Raw genomic sequence first — 25,315 nt, 5'->3', positions numbered from 1 at the left:
GGGAACCCAGACCCACCCTCTACTCTAGGTTCTGGTTCAGGGACCCTCTACACAGCAAGGTCCATTTCCTGCACCTTTCTGCCTTTTCTTGTGTTGCTTCCATACCTCCTGGCCTTCTCCATTCCTCTGGGTTTGCCAGTCTCTTCCATCCCTTCTCCCAGGGAGTAACTTTAGGCAACCTGTCTTGGCAACCTCCAAGCACTCCTCCCTCTTCCCAGGGAGAGGCTGCTTCTCTCTAATTAGCTGCATCCAACCTAAAGCTCCTCCATTTGCAGCCTAATTAGCTTATTGGGGCCATCTGGCCCAATTCAGCTCTTGCAGGGCCAGTGTGTGGAGCACATCCCATCTCCAGCCAGTATTTTTGGCATTAGGAGTCCTTTAAATGCAGTAACAGAGATGGAATAGCACCAGTAAAATAACCTCCACCCTAAACAGCCTGTCTTCTCATTAAACTACAGTATAGTGACTGTTCAATCGGAATGCTAAAGTGTTTTCATATGATTTATATTTTACTGACTGATGAGAGGAGAACACTGTCACATATATCCATAGCAAATCAGACTTCGAGAGAGGGACCAGGGTGACTCATGCTGAATAATAAAGGAACTGAGCTGCAATGCAATAATTTAAAGAAAAGCTTTCAACATGGATCCTCCCTGAGGGCTTTGTTGAATCCTCAGTGCTAAGACTATATGGGCCAAATTCAGCTATATTATAACTCCAACTTCAGTAGTTACACCAGGGATGAATTTAGTCCAGCTGGCTTCTGTCTCTTCTGCCTCACTATTATATTTCAAGTAGTAAGTTAAAAGTCTCAGGAGATACTAAACCAATCAGGTTTCCCTCTCCCCTAATGTACTGTATGCAAACAAGAGAGTTCCCCAGCAGATTCAGAATGGCCATGCTGATTTGTGTCTTGGCTACCACTTGCTCACATGCTGCTGCGGGAGAGCAAAGATTCATCCTTTCCAAACAAATCCTCTCCAGTTGTCCTTACAGCTGGAGAGTAACTTAAACAGTGCAGTGAAACTTACCAGCAAATGAATGCACTTTGTCAGGGGGTTTGGATTAGGGGCCAAAACGAAATCTGTTACAGACCAAATCCTGCTATTGCTACCATTTGTTTTCATAAAGGCCTTGCACCAGTACTGTCCCAGGGCCTGAGTCTGACACTGGATCTGCATGTGCGGATCTTTGCACCTGGCAAGAACTCCAGGATCACCTCCACAGTCAGTGCACCACACAGGAAGTGGATAGGTCTGTATAGTGTAAGAGGAAGTCAAACAACAAATCAAATAAAATAACCTGTTAACCATTGTATTGCTCATTATAACAGGACCCAGATAGAAGACGTCTCTCATTCCTCCTCACTTTTCAAGATGGCCCCTTCGCTGCAGCAAGCTGAAAACTAACTCGATTAGTTGCTAGAGGGCCATTTTTACATTACTTTAGAATTAAACAATTCTATGACAATTCTGGTTTTTGACATGCAAAGCTATAAGTGTAGATAGGGCCAGAAATCAGCACCTACGAATGGGACTTACACACACACACATTCAAAAAGAGTTGTTTCAAAATATGTAGCTCACTCCAAGGCACCTCATGCCTCACCATGATCCCACAGTGTGCACAGAGGGGACCTTCCTATCTAGTGAGAATTCAGCTGGAAGTAAAAAGTGGTATTTCACACCCCTTTCAAGGTCTCAGGTGCAGGAAAGATTTGGATTCTCTATTATGACTAGTATAACTTCACCATATCTATCAAAGCAACAGGCTGTGGTATTTAATTTTCTTTACAGACACCATTCTAGAGGTACCCAGACTAGATGTTTGGCTTTATAAAACTAACCCACATGAAAAAAAGCTAATCCCAAAGGGCCTACAAATGGAATAAAAACTGCCTTTGATTCGCCCTCTGAAAGTTACCCTATGCAATCTAGCTTCCCAGTCCACTTTTGGGTGTTATAATAACAACAGTTACCTTGTGGTTAGTCCCCTATGCATAGAATAAGCTCTTTTTTTTCGAAGCTTCATCCCCAGTGATGTTATAAAGAAGAGAAATTATGCTGCACAGTCAGAACCTTCTTAATGAGACTGCTCTCTCCAAATAATTAAAGCTATAGTTTTCCCCCACCAAGTGAGAGCTAGTTCAGTGTTGTAATCAATGGATTAAAATACCTTTGAACCTAACATTTCAGACCTGGGATTAACACCACTCGTAGTTGTTTTTTCACAGAGAACCCGAGTCTCCATATATTTATGCTTATGTAAATCTGAAGTAACTCCCTTGAAGTCTATGGAGTTAAGTTAGTTTTGAAGTGGTGTCAAGGAGAGGAGAATCAGACTCATTATATTTAATCTTTGCCAAATTGCTCTCAGCTGATTCATTTGATAATACTATTTCCCCAACAACATAGCCTGGAAAGACTAGAATTAATATATGGGGTTTTCATATGTTATTGGTGTACAAGTGATATCTATCCACCCATGCAGGTACTCAGCACCGCTAACCATAGTATCTGAGTGCTGTATACATTAGCAAAATAGGTTTCATCTCCATCATGAAAATGAATAATGGGAATGGTAGGAATAACTGCTGGCAGTTGTCATTGTGAGCAGTCACCATTTCAGGATCTCAGAAGACGGGTATCACCTATTACTACTGTAATTTTCAGCTCAAACAGTGCGTCTCTGTTAGCGGTAGGCTTTGTATCAGCTGGGGATTGTGCCCTTGTGTTTTTTTCAAGCCGTGCTGCAGCCCATGTCATGCTCCATCCTTACATGGCATGACAACAATCCAGCTTTCTTCATGGGCAGCACTGGAGCTTACCATGATGTGCCGTATGATATACATAGAATCTACCCATCTGCCACAGAGGGCAAGTCTGCAAGACTCGGCAGGTTCAGCTCTGCAGTACTGCCAGCCTCTGTGATTTTTGTTTGGAAGTGCTGCCTCTGACTCCTGCTGAATTGGCAATGCTAACTGTGCTGTCAGTCATCCCTTTCATTCGATCCCTTCTGCTACAAACAATGGTTTGTCACTCTGTCACTCCTCTGCTATTATTCCACCCGATGCCACAGTGGCTCCTGCTTATTGCTTGCCCTGTAACTCAATTTATTTGTCAGAATGGGGAGATCAGCGGAGCAAGCTGGCCTGCCTTATTCTCAGGGTGTGAGCAGGAACTACTGATTAGAGAGCTTTCTACTTCTGACATGCCACATCTGTTTTTGCTCAGCACAGTGACCAGACTGCAGAATGTGAGCATTGCTTCACAAGCAGGCTGCTTCCTCCTATACCCATCGATTCTTTCCAAACAGCCCGTGTGACCTCTGGTTCTCATGATTCAAGGAGGATGTTGATAATTGGAGAGGGTTCAGAGAAGAGCCATGAGAATGATTAAAGGGTTAGAAAACATCCCTTATAGTGATAGACTCAAGGACCTCAATCTATTTAGCTTAACAAAGAAAAGATTAAGGGGTGACTTGATTCCCAGCTATAAGTACCTACATGAGAAACAAATATTTAATAATTGGCTCTTCAGTCTAGCATATAAAGGTAGAACATGATCCAGTGGCTGGAAGTTGAATCTAGACAAATTCAGACTGGAAATAAGGAGTAATTTTTTAATAGTGAGAATAATTAAACTTTGGAACAATTTACCAAGGATTATGGTGGATTCGCCATCAGTGGTAACTTTTTAACCAAAACGGAATGTTTTTCTAAAAGATACGCTGGAAGTTCTATGACCTGTGTAATACAGGTGGTCAGACTAGATGATCACAATGGTCCCTTTTTGTTTTGGAATGTATGAATGATCACATCCCGAGAGCGCCACTTCTTGGAGTGATAAAAACTCTAAGATCTGTTCCATACACAGCCATGCCCTGTCCAAATGTAGTGTATTATTTGAACATTTCAGGAAGTATTTATTGCTTCGAGTCAGGGAGCCAGAGTTAAAAGCAGACCAGTGGCTAAAGAAGTGATACTGAAAGTCAGAGGAAGGCAACCAACAAATAAGAAGCAGACTGGTTGCTTTTTTGGTTTCATTTTATCCTTTGTTATTTTTCTGGCTCTGCACTATCCATTCTGGGCTAATTTCCCACCCTTTACCCCCAAGCAGCAGCCATCTGTCAATACCACCAGCCCTGCCATGTCTCCCATAATGATATACTTGCCCTTTGATGGACTCATATGCCAATTCCCTACAGTCACCAACCCATCTGCCTCCTTTTGAAATAGCTTGAGGCTAGTCTTACATTGTGTTTGTCCAGGATCTTGACTGAGAGTCTCTCCCGCTGTTGCCCCCATTTCATTTGATAAGCTCTACCGCACCCTGTCAGGCCAGGTCTGCAGTGGGGAAATGTGTTTAATATATTTTCGAACATGACATTAAACAACTTAGTAGCCAATGTGGGCAGGGTTTAAAAGTATGTTGTATGGCTGCCGTTAAACTTAGGAGGCGGCCCAGGGTTAATCAGCTAACATGTTTTTAAATATGACAATCCTCAATCACACTAAGCCCAAACCTATGGTGTGTTAAAGTACATTAACACATGTTCTAACACACTGCACTTTCCCCAGTGTAGATAAGGCATCCTCTATTGCTGGCAAGGCAAATTCTGTTAGGCAGGGAGAAGCAGATTGGATCACAAACCCAATGGCTGGGAGGCATTGGGGCAAGGCCTTCATGAAGGTCCATTTATCTTCTAAGTTCCTCAGGGAAGGGACTATTGCCTGTGTTTGTAGGACCCTAGCACAATGGGACCCCAATCCTCATCAGGGCCTGTAGGTGTATAAAGAACCTGTGATATCTCTGCATACCACAGCTGCCTGGAGGAAATGAGAGGTTATTTATGGTAGATGTGTAAGAGAAATATCTGATTTTTCTGGGACTTAAGTAGAAAGATACACGTTTTCCCAGTGTGCACAGAAAGCAGGTGACTAGTACTGAGTAACATGTTGCTATCGCGTCTCCTAGATACTGTGGTGACTTGTGCTCTATAAATACCTTAGATATAATCTGTCTTTGTGCAGTGCCAGTTACTGAGCCAGACGCAATTATATGTCTGAGAGTCTCTATGCATTGGCATGTCAAATGCTCTTCAGAATCCAACACAGTTACCCAAGTCTTTGAAAATAAAGCAACCTGCGGTTGCTACACATGTGCAGTTATTATACATGGAGGCAAATTTTCAGAAGTTTGACACCCACACTCCAAGCAGATTTTCCAAAGCATTCACATCTCACTTAGGTGCCGGATTTTCAAAAGGAGCTCAGTACGTTGGGGGTTGAACTATTTAGAAAAGTCAGGCCGTAAGTGACAGAATGGGAACTGAACTTTTGAAAAAATCTTCCCCCAGTTGTGAATACTGAGCACTTGAAAAATCTGGCCCCTCATGCCCTCACAATGACTTTTGAAAAAGGTAGTTGTGTGTGCTATAACAGCTATACAAAGTCAAAAAGATTTTGCTGTGCAGTGCAGAGATCTTGCAGCAGGCAGTCACTTAATTCCAAAGGTTGTAGTTCTGCTGAATGAGTGTATCCGCATCATTCTTTTCTCCCTGTTACCATCCATCATCATCTCATCAAGCTGACCCTTGCAGAGACAAACAGACTGAAGGAGACAACAGAGTTGCCTTAAGCCCTGCTAGTTATATTTCCCCCCCACATATCAAAATGGTGGCTTTTGCACAAGCTCAGGATTTCTCCTGCAGCTAAGGCAGCCCATATCTGAACCTCCGTCCTCTCAGGGTGAAACACATCCCTCCTTGCCAATTCCAGCTTCCGACATCTGTGAATTCCTAACATCAGTCTGGGGGCTGATTTAGGAGAGCACGAAGATGTGATTTGAACTGTGGCCCTTCAGGCAGACAGTCAGCCTATTGTACTTGAGCAGCCTCAGAGTGCAGAGAATTGAGGAGCCAGCCAAGCCGCACTGCCTCAGAAATTTTTCAGACGCTAAATCACATGACAGGCTCTTCCTTTGGCAGAGTGACAGGTGCAGGTTGCACTTATTAAATGAAGCTACTACTAAAAAAGGATGGTGAGATCATGAAAGGATTAGCATATGCGCGTCTGTTCAAGGGCAAATCACATTTGCTGATGACAGCTCTGGTTTATGTGGCTGCGGCGGGGAATGAGCCATCCCCTCAGTCAAGGATTCTTCCCAAGGAATTCATTAAAAATCATGTGTTATGGATTCCAACAGAGCAGAGTGGTATACTGCATTGGGAATAGAGTAATACCAGGAAGGGAAGAAGTGTTCTGGAGTCAGAATGTTATTTAAAAAGCTAGAGAATATGTTAAGGCTTAGATTTATCACTGTCAATCACAAGGTAGGGTTTTATCCTGAAAGGTACTACGTACTACTGGCTTGATACAGTAAAATACTTAGGTGTGTGCTTAACTTTAAGCACGTGCTTCAGTCCCATTGGCTTCAGTGGGAGTTAAAGCACCTCTTTAAGTACTCCTTTGGATTGGGGTGAGAAACAGTAGCAGAATGATTGAAATCACAATAATTTCTGAGATCAGCTACTTCAGTGGAATAATTTTAGCAACAATCAATAATTAGCTCTTTACTGTCAGTTGTTACTGGTATTCTGCATGAACACTAGTAAGGAAGAATTGCTGCAATCAGCCTTCTTGAAAGTACATTTGTTTTTCCAACTGACAAACTGTAGTTTCAGTTGGATTCAGTGTTCTTTTCTAGCCTAAATTGCCATGCAGTGAACCGTTAAATAGCTGTTATATTCCTCCCCAAGGGTGGAATGCATTATTCTGATGAATGAAGTGATTTCTATATACCCTATAGAAAGCATTTTGGAATTTCAGGATGAAAAGCCCAATAAAAGAAAAAGAGGATTCAGTGGATCTATCATACATATAGGGTCCTCCTTAATATAATATGAGAGCCTCTCACAATCTTGTATGTATTTGTCCTCAACACCTTTGTGAGGTAGAGAAGTATTAGCCTGCCTATTTTACAGATGGGGAAACTGAGCCCCCAGAGTGACTAAGTGACTTAACCAGGCTCACACTTGAAGTCTGTGGTGGAGCAGCTCTGATTCTCTATTCAGTTTTTCCACTGGTGCAGCTCCATTGATTTCCATAAACTTATTCCCAATTTACATTCACAGTAATAGAGTGAGAGGAGAATCAGGACCTATACTTTTGATTTAATACTAAGAAGGACAAAACTTCTTTTCCCAAATTCAGAGCCCACTTGAAAGCCCTTGGCTCTAGATTTAAAAGAGAACTCAAGATGTACAAGGTTCCAAGCATTAGACTGTAAGCCGTTTGGAGCAGTAACCATCTTCCTATTAAATGTTTGTGCACTGACATTTACAAAGGGAGCCTGACTGAGATCTTAACTGCTACCAAAATAAATGCAATTAACCATCAATACCATTTGCCTCTGTCATATAGCAAGTTTTAGCCTGTATATTTTTAATTTATTTTCCTGATTATGCTAGAAGTCAGGCAAAAATTACTTTTAAACATAATTTTCAATATTTACATAGTACAGGCCATGTTATTAGAAATATATTAGGGAGAAGGTTAAAACTAAATTTGCTCCTGGGATATAATGGTTTCAATTATGAAGAAAAATATTTCATGAACTGAGAAATTTCAGAATTTTTTTTTTTAAAAAGTGCCAATGGTGTCACAAAACCCAAGATACCATCCAACTTGCCAGTCCCTAGTAATTATGAATAATTAAGACTGAATGCTTTCATTTATCTACAATTCATAATCCTCAACTAATACTAATCTCCTGTAGCGGAGTAGCTGAAGAGATAATTGTATTCAGTGGGTATATTGTTCTGATATGGCTAGCCTTAATTAAACTTAGTTTTAAAATAAGTCATTTTTTTATTTGCAGTATTGCTCATGTCTGTCAGTCACTAGACTGATGTTTCTTCAGAGGAAGGCAAAGAAAATGCCTTATTAGAACCAAAAATTGATATTTGAGAACTCTCTGGGAAAATTAGGAGTTGCCACAACTTCTTAAAAATTGCACTAGAGAAACTAAGGACAGAGAGCCTTAGAGATGGCTGAAGATGACAAAATGTCATTCAAGTGTCATGGCTTCATGAGAATATACATATGTGAGTATTCTGCATTTGTGTCATATTCACATTTTCAGCTCCACAGCTTTAAGTTCAGAATAGCAGTAGCTCTGAAAATCATGTTGTGTACTGAGACACCAGAATGAGGTGTCCCTTCATGCAGAAATATAGTCCATCATCCAAAAGGCTAAGGTCGTCAGTCAGGAATAGGAGAAAGGCAACATCAATTATTTTTCCCTCCACAAAATCAAGTTTTCATGCAATTTCACCATAATTGTAAATATATCTTTAAGCTGCTCTACTGAGGGAAGGAATGGAAAAAGATGGGTGCTGGGAACTAGATGAGAGGAACTAATAGCAAAGATCATCTGAGATAAGGTAGAAGAGATGGAAATATAGGCCCTAGGGAAAAGAGTAATGGAAGCCGAGAAAGATAGTGAGAAATGGAGCTCTAGAAAGAGAAGACAATAGGGACTGAGACCCTGCAAATAAAGAGGAATCTGGCTCTCGAAGTAAAGGAAGTCTAAGTCTGACACTAGAAAATATATACTTTAATATGTTAATTTCTTTATTCAGCTACTAGATATCTTTGTATGCCTTAGTGTGTCACACTGTGTGTGGTCCCTAGTAAACATTGGAGACAAAGTTGGCACTCAAGTTCTGTAGAAGCCTGTTTTGTCTGTGGTTTCCTATAATCAGGGTCCTCTGCATTCTGCAGGATTTACCACAGAATTCACCCCCATAACAAAGAATTGTGCTCCAGAATCTGACCTTAAAATTTAAAAAATACGTTATATAACATAAGAACATAAGAATGGCCGTACTGGGTCAGACCAAAGGTCCATCTAGCCCAGTATCCTGTCTACCGACAGTGGCCAATGCCAGGTGCCCCAGAGGGAGTGAACCCAACAGGCAATGATCAAGTGATCTCTCTCCTGCCATCCATCTCCACCCTCTGACAAACAGAGGCTAGGGACACCCTTCCTTACCCATCCTGGCTAATATCCATTAACGGACTTAACCTCCATGAATTTATCCAGTTCTCTTTTAAACGCTGTTATAGTCCTAGCCTTCACAACCTCCTCAGGCAAGGAGTTCCACAAGCTGACTGTGCACTGTGTGAAGAACTTCCTTTTATTTGTTTTAAACCTGCTGCCCATTAATTTCATTTGGTGGCCCCTAGTTCTTGTATTATGGGAACAAGTAAATAACTTTTCCTTATTTACTTTCTCTACATCACTCATGATTTTATATACCTCTATCATATCCCCCCTTAGTCTCCTCTTTTCCAAGATGAAAAGTCCTAGCCTCTTTAATCTCGCCTCATATGGGACCCATTCCAAACCCATAATCATTTTAGTTGCCCTTCTCTGAACCTTTTCTAATGCCAGTATATCTTTTTTGAGATGAGGAGACTACATCTGTATGCAGTATTCAAGATGTGGGCGTACCATGGATTTATACAAGGGCAATAAGATACTCTCCATCTTATTTTCTATCCCCTTTTTAATTATTTCTAACATCCTGTTTGCTTTTTTGACTGCCGCTGCACACTGCGTGGACATCTTCAGAGAACTATCCACGATGACTCCAAGATCTTTTTCCTGATTCGTTGTAGCTAAATTAGCCCCCATCATATTGTATGTATAGTTGGGGTTATTTCTTCTAATGTGCATTACTTTACATTTATCCACATTAAATTTCATTTGCCATTTTGTTGCTCAATCACTTAGTTTTGTGAGATCTTTTTGAAGTTCTTCACAGTCTGCTTTGGTCTTAACTATCTTGAGCAGTTTAGTATCATCTGCAAACTTTGCCACCTCATTTTTTACCCCTTTCTCCAGATTATTTATGAATAAGTTGAATAGGATTGGTCCTAGAACTGACCTTTGGGGGACACCACTTGTTACCCCTCTCCTTTCTGAGAATTTACCATTTATTCCTGCCCTTTGTTCCCTGTCTTTTAACCAGTTCTCAATCCATGAAAGGACCTTCCCTCTTATCCCATGACAACTTAATTTACATAAGAGCCTTTGGTGAGGGACCTTGTCAAAGGCTTTCTGGAAATCTAAGTACACTATGTCCACTGGATTCCCCCTTGTCCACATGTTTGTTGACCCCTTCAAAGAACTCTAATAGATTAGTAAGACATGATTTCCCTTTACAGAAACCATGTTGACTTTTGCCCAACAAGTAATGTTCTTCTATGTGTCTGACAATTTTATTCTTTACTATTGTTTCAACTAATTTGCCCGGTACTGACGTTAGACTTACCAGTCTGTAATTGCTGGGATCACCTCTAGAGCCTTTTTAAAATATTGGCGTTACATTAGCTATCTTCCAGTCATTGGGTACAGAAGCCGATTTAAAGGACAGGTTACAAACCATAGTTTCTTGCCTTTATAGTTTCAGAGAAAACCTCAAACACTATCATATTCAGTTTCATCAGCAGAGAGCCTGAAACAATAGCTTTGCCAAATGTCATCTGCCCCATTGATCTGAGAGCACTGTGGATTTAATAATTCCGCATCTCTCTAATTTGGCATTCCCCATCCCCACCCCCACCCCGCACACAACAACATCCAAAGCAATTCAGAGTTTTTGCCACAAATTCATCATTTTGCTTCAGCCAACCACGCACCCATCCAACCAATAAACTAATAAATGGCCCCTGTGCAAGACAGTAATATCAGAGCCCTTGACACTCCAAGGAATGGTTAAGAGGGTGAGATTTGGGGGGAAGAGAGAGTGACTATTAGTCCCACCAAAAGAGAGAGAACCAAGGCCAAGACTTTAGGTTTGGTTTTAATACTACAGAAGTCCAGTAGGCGAGTAACATAGTCAGCTGGAAAGCCATATGGCAATCTGTGTAGTTGCAGCGCATAGAAAGAGAGTCTCCCACTGGTATCCTTAGCCACATTTCATTCTGCTGCTGGACTTTGAATTCTAACCATGATCACCCAGAGTGCTGGAGGAAGATTAATTTCAGTTTTCACTGAACTCTTCTAAAGCATTGTCAGTTTGCAAGAGGAAGTTGTGATATACAAGCAGTGAAAAAAGGCCTTTCCCATAGTTATGAAGATAAGTTGTATGTCATCAATATACTTGTTTACTCTTGCAACATAATGCAACAAAGAAAAACTTTTAGAGATGCTAGTAATTTTCCACCACTGACTTATTAATTCTAAAGCATATGCCACTTTAGTTGAGAAATCTAACATCAGAGAAGCCTTTGCCAATTGTGTTAAATGTTTTTGGGGTTGTTTGCTTTTAATCAATTTCTATTTAGAAAAAACAAAACAAAACACATACCACTGCCAAATAGATTTCATAGTACAAAAGTCCTCTTATAATTTGAGATACATAATAGTTTTCCTACTGCATAGTGACATGAAGCATTTTGGATGTTGAACAGCTACTTTAGCTCCAACCAAAGTATTTAATTTTGGGAACTATAATAATCATGAGACAGCTACTGTCTTTTACATTATTCCTTCTATGTCAAGAAACTTTTTTTTTTTTTTGAGGACTCACTTTCCTAGATCTGCAACAGGCATATTCCCAGCAGTTTTTCATTTCTGAACTGCACAGGGAGCAATCATAAAAACTCTGTCCCTATATCGTCATAACTGGCAAAAGGAAGACAAGAAACAATCTCTTCAGTTAAGAATCTTCCTAGTGTTCTAGGAACCCAAAGGAGACCAAAAAGTTTGTGGTTTATCTGTCCTTACAGTGTACATTGTCAACATAGGAAATGTGAAACAGAACCTACCACTTCCACTACATTCGAGCAATGTGTGAAAAGTTGTCTTCACTTTTGAAAGCTGACATGTGTGCACACGCACAGACACACACGGGCACACCCCTTGTTAGACAAATCTAATGGTTTTATAATTAAGCAGATTGGAGACAGATGCCATCAAAGATTTTCTCTGTAAACTTCTGTGGCTGGAGAGAGATTAAACTAGGCTGATTACTAATTTAGCCTACAGATAAAAGGTAACGCATGACACACAGCTCCCATTCTGTTTACAATGCCATCCCACATCCACTAATTCAAAGGAAGAATTGGCACCTGGATTAACAGTCCTTATAAACCTTTTTCCTTTATGCAGGAAGATCCAATTATTCAGGATGATTGAATGCCAACATAATTGAATAATCAAAGCTTTACAAACCTGAGAATTAAAATAATTCTTATTCCACTTTCATATCTGAAGCTCTCGCTAACTAGGGACCAAGTGCGTGAGTTGCAAAGAATTAGTCGTCTCACAATAGGAATTTCATTATAAACCAGACCAAAGTTTATTGGCTAGTCATTCAAAACGTGAATCAGATAAATTAAAGGCAAAGGTAAATTTCAGATAAAACTGATAAATTAATCTAGACATGATATTATCGGATCCAATGGGGGTGATGTGAGGAGAAAGCAAATAAAAAACAAGGGTTAGAACTACAAACGCAACTCAGATGTCTCTAACTTCTGCACCAAATGGTTTTCATAACTGCATTATACACAAATTTTACCTGCAACAATTAAACAATCAACTAAATTACTACTTAAAACAGCAAGTTAAGCAGAGAAATTTTGAGTCAAGAAGAAGGCCTTAAAAAAAAAACTTTATGAAGTCAAAGCATTTTCTTGAATCACATTACTGAATTGTGATTCCTCTTTTAAGGCTCCATGTAACACAAACCAAATCCTAATAGCCTTGCTTATATGAGTAATCTATTGAGGTCTATCCCTCATTCATTGCTCATAGCATTTTCAAAGCTGGCATTTGATTGCACCCACACTGACAAAAAGCCCCGTGGCTGGAACTCGCCAAGAAGATGGCTTGGAAGCATGGTCTGGTGGACAGATGCCCATGGAGGATTTTTCAGAAGGGCCCAGAACAGCTCCAAGGCTGTTCTAATTGCTTAAAAATTAGTTGCAGTCTAGATACAATTAAGCCAGGAGGCACAGGCTACAGTGTCCAAACAGCAGCCCAACACACACACACACACACACCTTGAAAGACACAGAAAGGGGCAGACAGGAGTTGCTGAGGTTTTATAGGATTAGTATGGGGAAGGAGGAAGGGCTAGGAGAGGTGAGGGAGAGGAGATAGAAGAGACTGGGACTCAGAGAAGAGATGCTGTGGGTTAGGGGAACAGTATCAGGAAGAGTCTCTAGTGCAGCACGTGATCATGCTGGGGCTGATACATCATGAGACAATTTAGATAGGAGCCAGTAGGCCAGAGGTAGTCAATAGGCATACCACAGGCCAAATCCGGACCACCAGATGCTTTTGAACAGACCTCCCCCCCAAAAAATGTATTTGCTTATTATTATCAGTATTGTTATTATTTTCTCTGGAGTCTGGACCTTAACTATACCTTGACCAAAAAATTTGGACCTTGACAAAAAATAATTGACTATATCTCTGAAGGGGAAGCAAGGCTCAGAAAAGGAGGTGCATTTACCATCCTAATAGGATCTATGAGCCTTGAAGGACTTTCATCATCCTAAGGCACAGGTCACACAGGGATATAGGTTATTCTACCCTGTCTATTCAGGTTCTCATACCACACTCAATATAGTGGTATTTGTGTGCCTAGACTCACTGCTGAAGTCATCCAGCATCTCTGTACGAGCTGAAGGGGGAGCCATGGGGGCAGCCATGCCTTCTCTGTAATAGTCAGGGTCACCATAGCATCCAGTAATTCTTGCCACTTGCCATTTCAAAGGACCCTCTCTGTACTTAGGAGATGGCTTAAAGGCTACAATCCACAGGGGTTTAAGCTTCCCTATGGATAGATAGATCCAACACCAAATTATATAGTTATTCTTTGCCATGGATCTCTTCCCATCTGTACTGAGCACAGCACACACATGTTCTGAAGGGACCAAAGGGAGACAATACAGCCAATAAATAGACCACATACCTATTCCATGGATAGATGGACAGTTATGGTAGCTGTCTACCCAAGACCATGTCACAAGTTTTATACCCTGCCATAGCCCCACACAGCATTTATCCAGGACATAGCCTGAAGGCACAAACTCTACATACTGTCAGCACAGAAGGTTCATAAATATTTGCCCAGGAGCTCATCCTTGAGAAGGAGCATTTCTGTCATTCTGGTGTAAGTTTCGTAGTCTCCTTAGATAAGCTTCCTTTTGTCTGTCCCCATTCTCTCTGTTATCTCCCTCATGACCTGTCCCTGCATGTGGCAAATCTCCAAAGGTGCCTAAAATAGCATACGTTTACCCTGCTCACCACTGGTATCCAGGCCTCAGATGTGATGTGCTAATTTACAACTGGCAGGTTTCTATTCAACTCTGACTCTTCAGGTAATTGGCATGGGTGCAAGCACCAGGTGCTCAGGCAATTTGGGTGTAGCCAAACACCAGCTTTGAAAATTCCCTGGGTGCTCAACTCCCACTTTAGTCCCTAGATCGAGACCTACATTGTTATTTGTGCTTCTCCAAACTTTTTAAGAGGGTGAGCCACAGTGTGTAGAAACTGCTCCTTATCCTCTTCACATTCCACTTCCACTATATTCGAGCGATGTGTGAAAAGTTGTCTTCACTTTTGAAAGCGGACCAATTCTCCCTGTTTATTTGATGCTATTTCTGAAGCGCCATGAATTTAGAGGCTGGTGAGGCCATTTTACTGTCCCAGCAGGCTTCAGGTGCCCCATGAGAGAACTGCTGAGGTGACTTGAATGAGTGACCTTAGAGCAGCAGGGAAAGATAGTGCTTTTAGAAATAGGGAGAACAGTGGAGCACAACATCATCTAGCGGTGAAGATGTGAAAATCCCAGTGCCTGGATACCCAGCAGAACTGAATACATAAATGAAACAGGCTCCCAGAGCGGTTAGATTTACAGAAAGCACCATCTCATTCTATTTTGAAAATGCCTTGTCTGAGTTTACCAGAACTACTTGCTCACATCCTCTGCAGAGTGTCCAAAGGGGGCCATTTGAAAACTCCCCTGGGTGTCTCCTACATGAAACATAAAACTTCAAGCTTAGAAGCTAGTTAATTTTGCCAATTCATCTCTAGGCCTCCTGCTGTCTATTGCCACATGGGAATAAGAGTTATGTTGTGTTCTGTATGGGCTCTCTACACCTTTATTACAGGAAATAAGATTGTATCTCACTACCAGGTTAGGATGCAGTCCTCCAATAGAAAACTTTAGCTGTTAAATTGAAAAACGTCTTAGCCAGGGCTGTCCAATTATTCTCATTCCTGTCTCCTCAAAACTGTCTGAATTGCATTAAAAATTGACCTATGCCCTCACTGTGATCAAATATTTCTGAAGGGATACAAGCAGATTCCAAATTGATGTGATCAAAAATATCAGATATACAATTTGCTTAGAATGCTATTAATCTAAAATATAAAAATAAATCAAACAAACTATTAGCAAATGGGCATATTTCTGTAGTCTTTATTTGAGCAGAATTCTCATTTGAATCTGGGTCTTGGAATGTGTGGACTTTATGGAATTTAGTGACTTTGATGCTGTTAAGGAGTCAGACTGGATATCCCACATAGGGCTTTTTGGGGCCAATTCTGCCAATGGGCCCTGATCTAGCAAAGCATGTGCCTAACTTAAAGCATCCAAGTACTCCTATTGAAGACAAATGGGACTATTTGCTTTTCAGGGTCTATATGAGGGCAGAATTTGCAGATAATGAAAAACCTTGTAGAGAAAGAGTCCGGTATCACATGCAGAGAATATCACACCTCACTCTTATACAATGTTTTTGTTCTGTAGATCTCAAAGCACTTTACAAAAGGAAGTAAATTTGATCATCCCTGTTTTACAGATGAAAAAATAAGAGAGACAGAAAGATGAAGTGACTTACCCATAGGCACCCAGAAAGCCAGTGTCAGACCCAGGAATAGAACCCAAGTTTTATATTTAAAGGGGACAGAATGAGAGCTTTAAGTGGTTTGGGGACTTAAGAGTCAATTTAATTTTACTTATTCAGGCTTGTGTATTGCAATTAATATCCAGGAAGGAGCCTGTAATCCTGGTCAGTCAATACTGTACTGAGATCTATAAGGAATTTTAAAATAAACTCTGAGAGATGAATTCAGGAGTCTGCCTGATGATTAACACGAATTAGTTCTCAAGATCTGCACCAGCCATGAAATAATTCCATACAATTACATTTGTTAAAAATAATCAGCTTATAACAATAATGACCTTGATGTGGGGCATTTCCTGGGGATTAGTGGCCACATGAGGCTCCTTGGCTGTGTTTTAAGCCATCTAGTCCTTCCAGCTGGTCATTAAGTCCTAGGAAATGCCCTCCACCTCTTGCATCATTGTCTAAATTGATGGTGTTAAAAAGTCATACTTTAGCTTTCTTACTCCAGTTTAAATTTAGGGTTAGGGTTAGGACCTGCTGAGTCCTGTACTCAGATTTACCCTAGGAGTCAGCCTCTTTAAATCTACCTGCACTGCACACTTTTAAAAATAAAAATATATAAATAGAGAGTATGTCTACACTGCAGTTGCAGCTTCGCTGCATCGGGACCTGAGCTAGCTAAGGCTGGGTCTACACTACAGCGGGGTTCCGACCTAAGATACGCAACTTCAGCTACGTGAATACCGTAGCTGAAGTTGCGTATTTTAGGTCGGCTTACCTGGCGGTGAGGACGGGGGGAAGTCAACCGCTGCCGCGCTGCCGCCGACTCCACTGCCGCCTCTTGCCGAGGTGGATTTCCGGAGTCGACGGCAGAGCGATCAGGGATCGATTTTACCGCGTCCTCACGAGACGCGGTAAGTCGATCCCCGATAGACCGATTGCTACCCGCCGGATCGGCGGGTAGTGAAGACATACCCTCAGTTAAAGCTAGCTCGAGTTTGTCTACACAAGCTGCTCGGGTTTGTCTTTGCTTCTGTATAGTTCTCACTATTTTGTGATATTGGTCACAGTAAAAGCTGGTTAAATAAATACACAATTGTGTAATTTGTGAATAATTTTAGAGAATAAAAGTGAGAAGTTCAGTTTCCTGTTGGTTGTGGGATGATGACATTTGTTGTTCATGAATATTTAGATTATTTCAGGTATTCATGAATCTTTTGCAAATGTTAGCATGAATGATGTGCTATTCATTGTTCCTTTATTTAAAGAGATCCAGTCATCGAGCAGAAACAATCCTGTGTAATGTAGGTGACATGAACTGCATTACAAATATAGAACACTGAAGAGTTGAAGTGAATTCTTTGAGAATGACTGATGGGCTGCAAGTTGTTCTTAGCCTATTTGGTGGATACTTACCAATATTGAATACATTAGCCAAAAAAAGTCAGGATTGGTTTGCAGAGAATGTTACTTGCTACAAATAATTTGTTCTGCTCCACTGACATTAATGTTACACATTAGCTCCTGCCATTTATTTTTTCCTCTTTAGTACTATGAAAAGCGTAAGCAAAGTGACTCCCGTGTTAGCTGGTTTTCTGACCACCCACACTCAGCATAGTGCGGAACTGAGAGCATGGTAGGGATTGACAGATGTCTGAAGTCACCATTCTTTCAAGCAGTTTTAAATATCAAACAAACAGCTGGGTGCATAAAGGAAGTAAACAGTAGCTAGACAACTGTTACACAGCTGACCAAAGCTCCAAAAGTAAGTACAATATGTTTTGAAGCTAGGGGAAGGTTTAAGCAAAGTACTGTTGGGAAAGTCTCCATACATTGTAACACAAGTGCAGATAATCCAAAGACATTATTTCATATGTAGCTACATGTGTTACATATTTGCAGGCCATACAACTGCATGAATGTTTTCAGTAAGTTTAAGCATTCCACAATCAGTGTTACATCTAAAAGGACTGGGGCTGGAGAGAAAGAGAATGGACGCTCACCTCCACTGAGCTTTATAATTTACTTAAGATCCCAATCATTCTCTTGCTAAGACAAAACTCCCACTGGAATCGGTGGGAATTTTGCCCAAGTAAGACTATTAGGACTGAGCCCTAACTTTTGTACAGAAATCCTGACCTGCCTTACACACCTGCAGACTTAAAAATGATTAGCCATGAAATGGAGGCCATAAACAGCAGAGTTCCAAGGCAGAGGGACATCTGAAATCCCTGCATTGTGGAGATCTCAGTAATGGATCTCTACAGCCCCTTACTGTGCACCCACACACTACTGATCTACTGGGCCAACACCCCATATGGAAGGGGAACAGCAGGCTGCATCTGCTTTCCCCCAATGCTGTTTGAATAGCTGCAACCCAGCTGCATAGGCTCAGCCTCAAGCCATCTAATGTGTGTGCGCGCGTGCAGCATAGTGCTTTTATGTGAGCTTTGCTCCATTCCCTAGGGTTTGACCTCACTTACAGTGTATTTGATTTCGGCTAAAATGAAACAACTCCACTACAACAACTAAGGCTTAAGTCTCAAAGCGCGCTTCTAAATATTCCCAGCACAGTTGGCATTGTGGAGTTTTAAGTCCTGCACTATTCTTAGATGGAGCTGCAGCAGTTGGAAAATGCTCGGTTGCAATCAACACATCCCACAACATGTTCAAGGGCTGCTATCTTATATAAAAAGTGCCTGTCCCTGATCTAGGCACTTGAACAATTGCTATTAAAAAAAACCATATTCATAATCAGAAGAGCAACTTGTTTTAAACTAAAGTTTCAGCTGAAGTGGGACATTTAAATACAAAATAGAAACCATTTGTTAGTTTCTTTGGATGAATTTCCATTTTCAGAAATATATAAATGTTTTTCCAGGTATTTATGGCCCATTAATTGTTATATTGTCAAGGAATATATGGTAAACCATGGAAATGATTTAAAAAAATTGAATATATTTGGACAGTTTATTGAATAATCCTAAAAAAATATGGACAAGATACAGTTAGTACAATCACTTTTTGAGGTTGATTAATCTGTGTAATAACAGGTATGTTGAATATAGATCCAACACAGATATATACACAGTAGATACTCTCTAGGATGTGCTATGCTAAGCAAATATTCCTAGGACAATTAGACAGAGAAATTAATCTGCAATGTAACATTTATATATCATCTTTTATGAACTGTGACAAGTCATTTTACTATAAAACATGATCAAGATAATCAAAGTTTTAAAATAATCAAAAAGGCAATGGCAAACAGCTGTTTCTTTAGTTTGGTTTAAAAGCTATAACAGATTTGGGGTTATGAATAGAAACAGGAAGGGAGTTCCACCAACAGAAACAATCACTCAGAGCTCTTCCTCCCAAACATTCAGGGTGTGGGCTTGCTTGGGCAAGCAAGGAAAACAGGATTTTTTCAAGGGAGCTCAACATGCTGGGTACCAAACACTTGAAAGTCTGGACCTGAGCTCTGGAAAAGTCTGACACCAAGGGTGAAATCTGAACCCCATTGTCATCAATAGGAGATTTTCCATTGACTTCAGTGGAGCCAGGACTTCACCCCTATTACCTAAGAAGGAGAGAGAGAGAGAGATTTACATTACTATGTAATTTGATGGAAAGCCAATATGGGGTAATATGTTAAATCTACTGGGTACCTTTAAGAATACAGACTACTGTAGTGTAATTGTAAAATATAATAGGGAACATCTGCAAACAAGTTAACAGTAGCTAAAGGAAGTCAGAGCAAATCTCCCATCCTGATTATACCATGGGTATGGTTGGAAAACATTCCATTTTCAAAATATGCAATATTACAAGTCACTAATAATGTTCATAAACTCTTTAGTCACCACCAGTAACTACCCATGTTCTAAGGGTGATATTTAAAAAGCCATGTGTTCCTAGTTCTTCTAATAGTTTTAAAGCTCACTCATATTTGGGACCATTTCTTATTATGGAATCTTTTCATGAGCCATTGCCACTCCCAATCCTGCTCGCAGTTTGTAGTCCTTGTGGATACAAGTGTTTTCCAAAGGCAGTATCAAGATCCAATGAAAATAAACTCCTTTTAATGTGCTGGGTGTTGCTTATTGGTAACTTCCTCCCATTTTGTATTGTCCCTGTGTTATTTGTTTCCATTCCTTGCATTTAAGATTTTATGTTTCTGTAACTGAGTCTTCTCTCATTGCCTAAGTCTGCCAGTACACCAAATATCCAATTCATTTGCAGGTTGTTCTGGCCTACTTGTGAAACATCTGTTCATTGGTGTGCTTGTTGGTCAGAAAGAGCCTCTATAAACCACAAAAAAGTTCTAGATGGGGTAAAATGATCAGGGCACATCTCTGGATGAAAACTGACCCATGCCACAACACTCTGAAAGCACAGCTGGATGAAGCAGCCTGAAGTACATTTCAGAATACCAATGAAATTGGCCCTTGACCTTGAAAGACATTCTGGGTAGCCTAAGGGTGTAGCTGCTGAATTTCATTCCTCAGTGTTGTGCAAGAATACTCATAGCTGATGGGCAGATCTCCCCTAGCACTGCTTGTTTAGAAAGTGCCCAAAAGTTTTTTATGCTTATCTAAGCTGCTTTTGTTTATCATAAATTCACCATGACTTCCAACATTATTTTTTTTCCTGTCAATCTCCCATAAGAATGGTCTTATTTGTTCTATTAGTTATCTTTAAAGAACTAAATTGCTTGGATCCTGGCTATGCAAGAGACCACCTACTCTTCAGTGGTATTACGGCATTCAAGGTCAGCTAAGCCACTCCAGGCAGCAGCCTTCTGGTTTAATTAACAAAAGGTTATGGCAAGGCATTCTCAGTGAGAGAGGCCACAACTCTAGAATTTATTGTCTCTCCCCCCCCCCCACCCCGCCGCCAAAAAGACAAACTTAAAGCTACATATAGACAAACTCATGGTGATGGCAAGTTTACTGTCTTAAAAACAATAACAGCACTTAGCAGGAAAGAGAGACTAGTCCATCAGTTGGTGTAAATTGGACTCACTCCATTGGCTTTTAAAAAAACATAAAGATGTTAATGGGAGCTTGCCAATTTACACCCACTGCAAATCTGGTCCTATAATTGTAGTCAAACGTCTATTCCCTAACAAACAAAGGGGTTGTTGACTAAGAGGAGTTGTTTATAACCTCAATAATACAGAATTCTCTTTTGATTTAGTTTAATGTTTCCCTTCAGACTGCAATTTCAGTTTTCAGGGCCCATTTCTATTTTCAGTCATGCTGGATTACACACTTTAACACTATTTTTACAATTACCGTTAAAATCCATAAGCAAGGATATGGAAAAGTGGGTGAAAGGACAGCTGGTGCAGTTCTGATGTGGCATGATTTTTCTGTGCTGCTCTTTAGAATTTGCTTTTAGGAGCACAAATCTCAGAAACAAGATCCATATTCATTTACAGCTGTGAATGTGTTTCTTCAGGCCCACTTGTGAACTTTTATCACAATGTTCTGTTTCCCTAAATTCCCACCCACTTCATTACATGACTATATAATGCAATTGTTTCACCATTTGCCTTGGATACACATTAGGCAATCTGACTCCTACATTAGGAATCCATGGCAAAATGGAAACAAATGAATAAAGGGGATGAACACAAAAGAATGTGATTTGCATGACAGATCAAGTGGCACAACCACCCTTTTCTAAGTAACTCAAAATATCAGTCCATCCAAAGCAGAAATATACATTGCATGACCACCCAAAATAGAAAAGACAGGTTAAATACACTTTTCCACTAGAAGATTTGTTTTCCCTTTAATTTATGGACTAGGTAAGATATTTCCAAAGGAAACTATTTTATCTGTCAGCACTCAGGAATCTTGCAGACTGAAAGCACAACTGTTTGGATCCACTGATTTGATAATATGTAATGTCTTGGTTGCTGCACTGTCATTGGCGAAGCAGGCTTAAGGGCAGACAAAGTGACAGCTGGCCCATTTCTTCTTTTGCCATGTAAATCCAGTTTAGAATAGGATTAACATAACTGGAAAATAACCTAGTGGCTGAACCAAAAAATCTACCTAGCAACAGGTTAATTGAGAAACACACTTTAAATACTTTCATAATAATGGGCACTTACAGAGCTCAGTAGCATTACTCATACTTGCCTTTCCTTTTTAGAGTAACCTTGAACTCTGCAACATAAATGAGGGAAAGAAAACATTAAATCTTAGCTAGTACATCTCCTTATCGCCACTTAACTGCTAATAAAGTACTTTTTAATAAATCCCACTTGTAGACTATGTGATTTAGGAACTTACTTCCTTTTGAAAGTCAACTGGACTTAGGCAATTTAAGAAAATGTTACCATACATCGATAGCATCTACTATAGTTGAAGTTTGAATGATACTGGTAGACACCAAAGGAAGTCTCATCTAGCTCTTTTCAGCTGGAGGTGTGGTAGATAGAGAACACCTGATTCTGTTCCCACGCACCGTGGGCAGTCATTTACATCAGTGCTAAGTATAAAATGCTCCCAAATCCAAGTGACAGGATTTTACACCCACTATGCAAAGGACTTCACAAAGGTGCAGATAAAGGGAGAATCAGGACCAATACCTGGGATAGAATGGGGGCTTCTCAGAGCTACTCCTTCTCCACAAAAAGATTGCTTGTAGATTTAGAACATTCAAATCTTTGTTTCAAGCTTACTATACACATATAATGGAAATACAGATCATAAGTTAGGCTGGTTTTCCTGAGGGTTGTCACTTGGCCACCGTGAACTACATCTAGCTGAATCACTGCACACAAGTTGTCTGCCTAGATGTAATTACTATTTTGGGTCTTGGTCTTGAAAAAGATCACATCAATAGCTCCACTGGGCCTAGTTCTCCAATGCCTTGCACCTTGTGTAGTCATTTACACTTCTCCAGAGAGTGATACCAAACCAGTTCAGAATGGTAGAATTTTGTAATCATTCACGCCTATGGAAAGAGTGTACAAGAGGTGCAAGATAATGGAAATCAAGGGGCCATTTGAAGTCAAGTTTGAACCCATACTGGTTTTACATCCATGGAATTCCACTGATGACAGAGAGCAGAATTTGGCCCCAAATGGCTTCTTTATCTTGGTCATTAGCATTCATCTCCTTTAGGAATTGGAGGGATAGCTCAGTGGCTTGAGTATTGACCTGCTAAACCCAGAGTTGTGAGTTCAATCCTTGAAAGGGCGGGTTAGGGATCTGGGGCAAAAATTAGTACTTGGTCCTGCTAGTGAAGGCAGGGGGCTAGACTCAATGACCTTTCAGTTCTATGGAATAGGTATATTTATTTTTACAGTTCTAAAACTCAGGTAAGCATCCAAACCATGAATCTATAGGAATTATCTTAAAAGGCCAGAAGGGATCTCTGATCTACTTGCTTCATCCTTATTCAAATCTATAGATGGAGTCTATGAAAAAGTAATAGGTTCGATAGAAGTATATCATGTTACAGAAAATGATTGTCTCACACTAGGATTCTGTAACAGGGATATTATTAAATTCTATGGGGGTAGTTAAGTTGTTTTCTTTTAAATCCATAAGGGAATGTTTATCTGGACATATCCAAACTTCCAGGGTCTGCCACACTTGCACAATCAGGCTCTTGTGATAGCTCAGTACTTCGGGCTTTGAACAGCAAACTTCACCTTTCTTGTGTTATTTTTAATTTTTGGTGCTGACCCAAACCAGGAAGAGCAGAACATGTTAATAGTGAAACAAAAAAAAATTAGTTCTCTCATCACACAACGAACATGGGATAATGTCAAGTTTTGAACAAAAGTTCAAGGTGGATCTTGAAGACATTAATGCATCCCTAATCTCTGCCTGAAGGGAAGCATACTGCTTAGATGCATGGGCAAATGATGGCATAGCATAAATATGGGATATGCAATTAAGTATTGAATCCTATCAGGATCTGTAGAGGGAAGATTCACTCACTGAATAGATCACTTGTAAGTTGTCAATTCTGTTGCACCTCAGCATTTGTCAGTAGCTGGTCTATACCCATTATGGTGATGTACTGCTAGTTATGTAGGTGGGCAGCTTTTGGACCCAGCCAGGGGAATAAAAAGTGCTAAGTCAGGAGCCTGAGGCAAAGGGGGTAGGATTGGAAGCAGCTTGGATCTTGCATGTGGTTCAGAAGCAAAGTCTAGGTGATGAGCTATAGGCAGGTACTGGTGGTGCTGACTCAGAATGGAACATGGGGTGAGGGAAAGATTTTACACATCTATAAAGTCATTTCCTTGCACCAACTCATTACATGTGAAGCAATCCCATGATTTGAATCACAGTGTATTTAAGTGTCTGTGCATTAAGTGCAAAAAGTGTGGAGACACTGACAGATCCTTGCATAGAGCATATTTGCAGAGATTACAATTACACATTGCTGAGGTCTGAAGCGATTCCAGACTCACATTACATCTTATGTGTACCCAGCTTCAGCTTTTACGCATGTGCTAGGATTTTTTCGGTGAGTGGATTTTATTTGAGGCAGTTCCACCCATTTTGCAGGTTTCCTAGTCTGATTTTAGAAGGCTCACTCCCAGTCATGTAACCAGAAAGGTGAAAACGTACACCATCCCTTAAGCAGCATAATACCAAGTTCCAAAGCACATGACAGATATACACATCTCATTCCAGTCAGCTGAACAGCCACCCAATATGAGAGCTCTGTTAGAACACAACCACTAGAATTCTAAAAGGCATACTGGTGATGTTCAGGTAGAGAGCCTGACTCTGTAGTCCTTATCCAGGTTGTTGAATCCTGAGGATCTGACTCCTTTACTATGTACAATTATTGGTGCTTTCAAGCCTACAGTATATTGCTTTAAACTTTTTTCATTAAAGACATACATATAAGGAAAAGTGAATTGTGGCTTGTGTCTGAGTGCATTTGTACCATGTTCCTGGACACTGTGCTTTGGGCATGAAACAGTTAAAGAAACTATGGCCAGCTAACTGTGCACATTAAAACAAAGAGTTGGCAGCTTCTGAAGGAAAAGGGCTTGTGCTCCACTGTTCAAACTTGTCAGTCAGCTCATGCCAGCACTCTCCACGGCTGCCTCCCCACCGCACCCTCATTACATGTGTCTGCCTCGGCTGATCTGCTCATCTGTTCAGAGACTCGCCGGATAAGTCAGGAATTCTCCCTTCTCTCTGCTGTGGAATTGGATCACAAACCACCCAGCTTTTCTTGAACACCTCACAGGTGGCTCTTTGCCTATGGTATCTTTTCTTCTCCCTTCACCGCTTGTCTGTTTTTAATTTCCAGAATGGAAGAAGCTGAACTGCTGAAGGAAAGATTCCAGGCCATAACAGTAAGTGCTTACAGTTATAACTCATGAGG

General features: G+C 40.5%; 1 protein-coding gene across 1 annotated transcript in view; it reads left to right on the top strand.

Moving 5' to 3' along the window:
* The window catches only part of LOC113407415 (palmdelphin-like), a 69,999-nt gene that overhangs the window by 8,916 nt on the left and 35,768 nt on the right, over window positions 1-25,315 (top strand). Inside the window, exon 2 of the mRNA XM_026655904.1 lies at window positions 25,241-25,286. Within this exon, the coding sequence (XP_026511689.1) occupies window positions 25,241-25,286 (46 nt within the window). The remainder of the gene's footprint in view (window positions 1-25,240; window positions 25,287-25,315) is intronic.

This window comes from Terrapene carolina, unplaced genomic scaffold (assembly GCF_002925995.2).
Source record: "Terrapene carolina triunguis isolate 2854851 unplaced genomic scaffold, T_m_triunguis-2.0 Scaffold211, whole genome shotgun sequence".
In the NCBI taxonomy this organism is placed as follows: domain Eukaryota; kingdom Metazoa; phylum Chordata; order Testudines; family Emydidae; genus Terrapene; species Terrapene triunguis.
The sequence above is the reverse complement of the archived record's forward strand: the minus strand, read 5'-3'. Positions and strand labels throughout refer to the sequence as shown.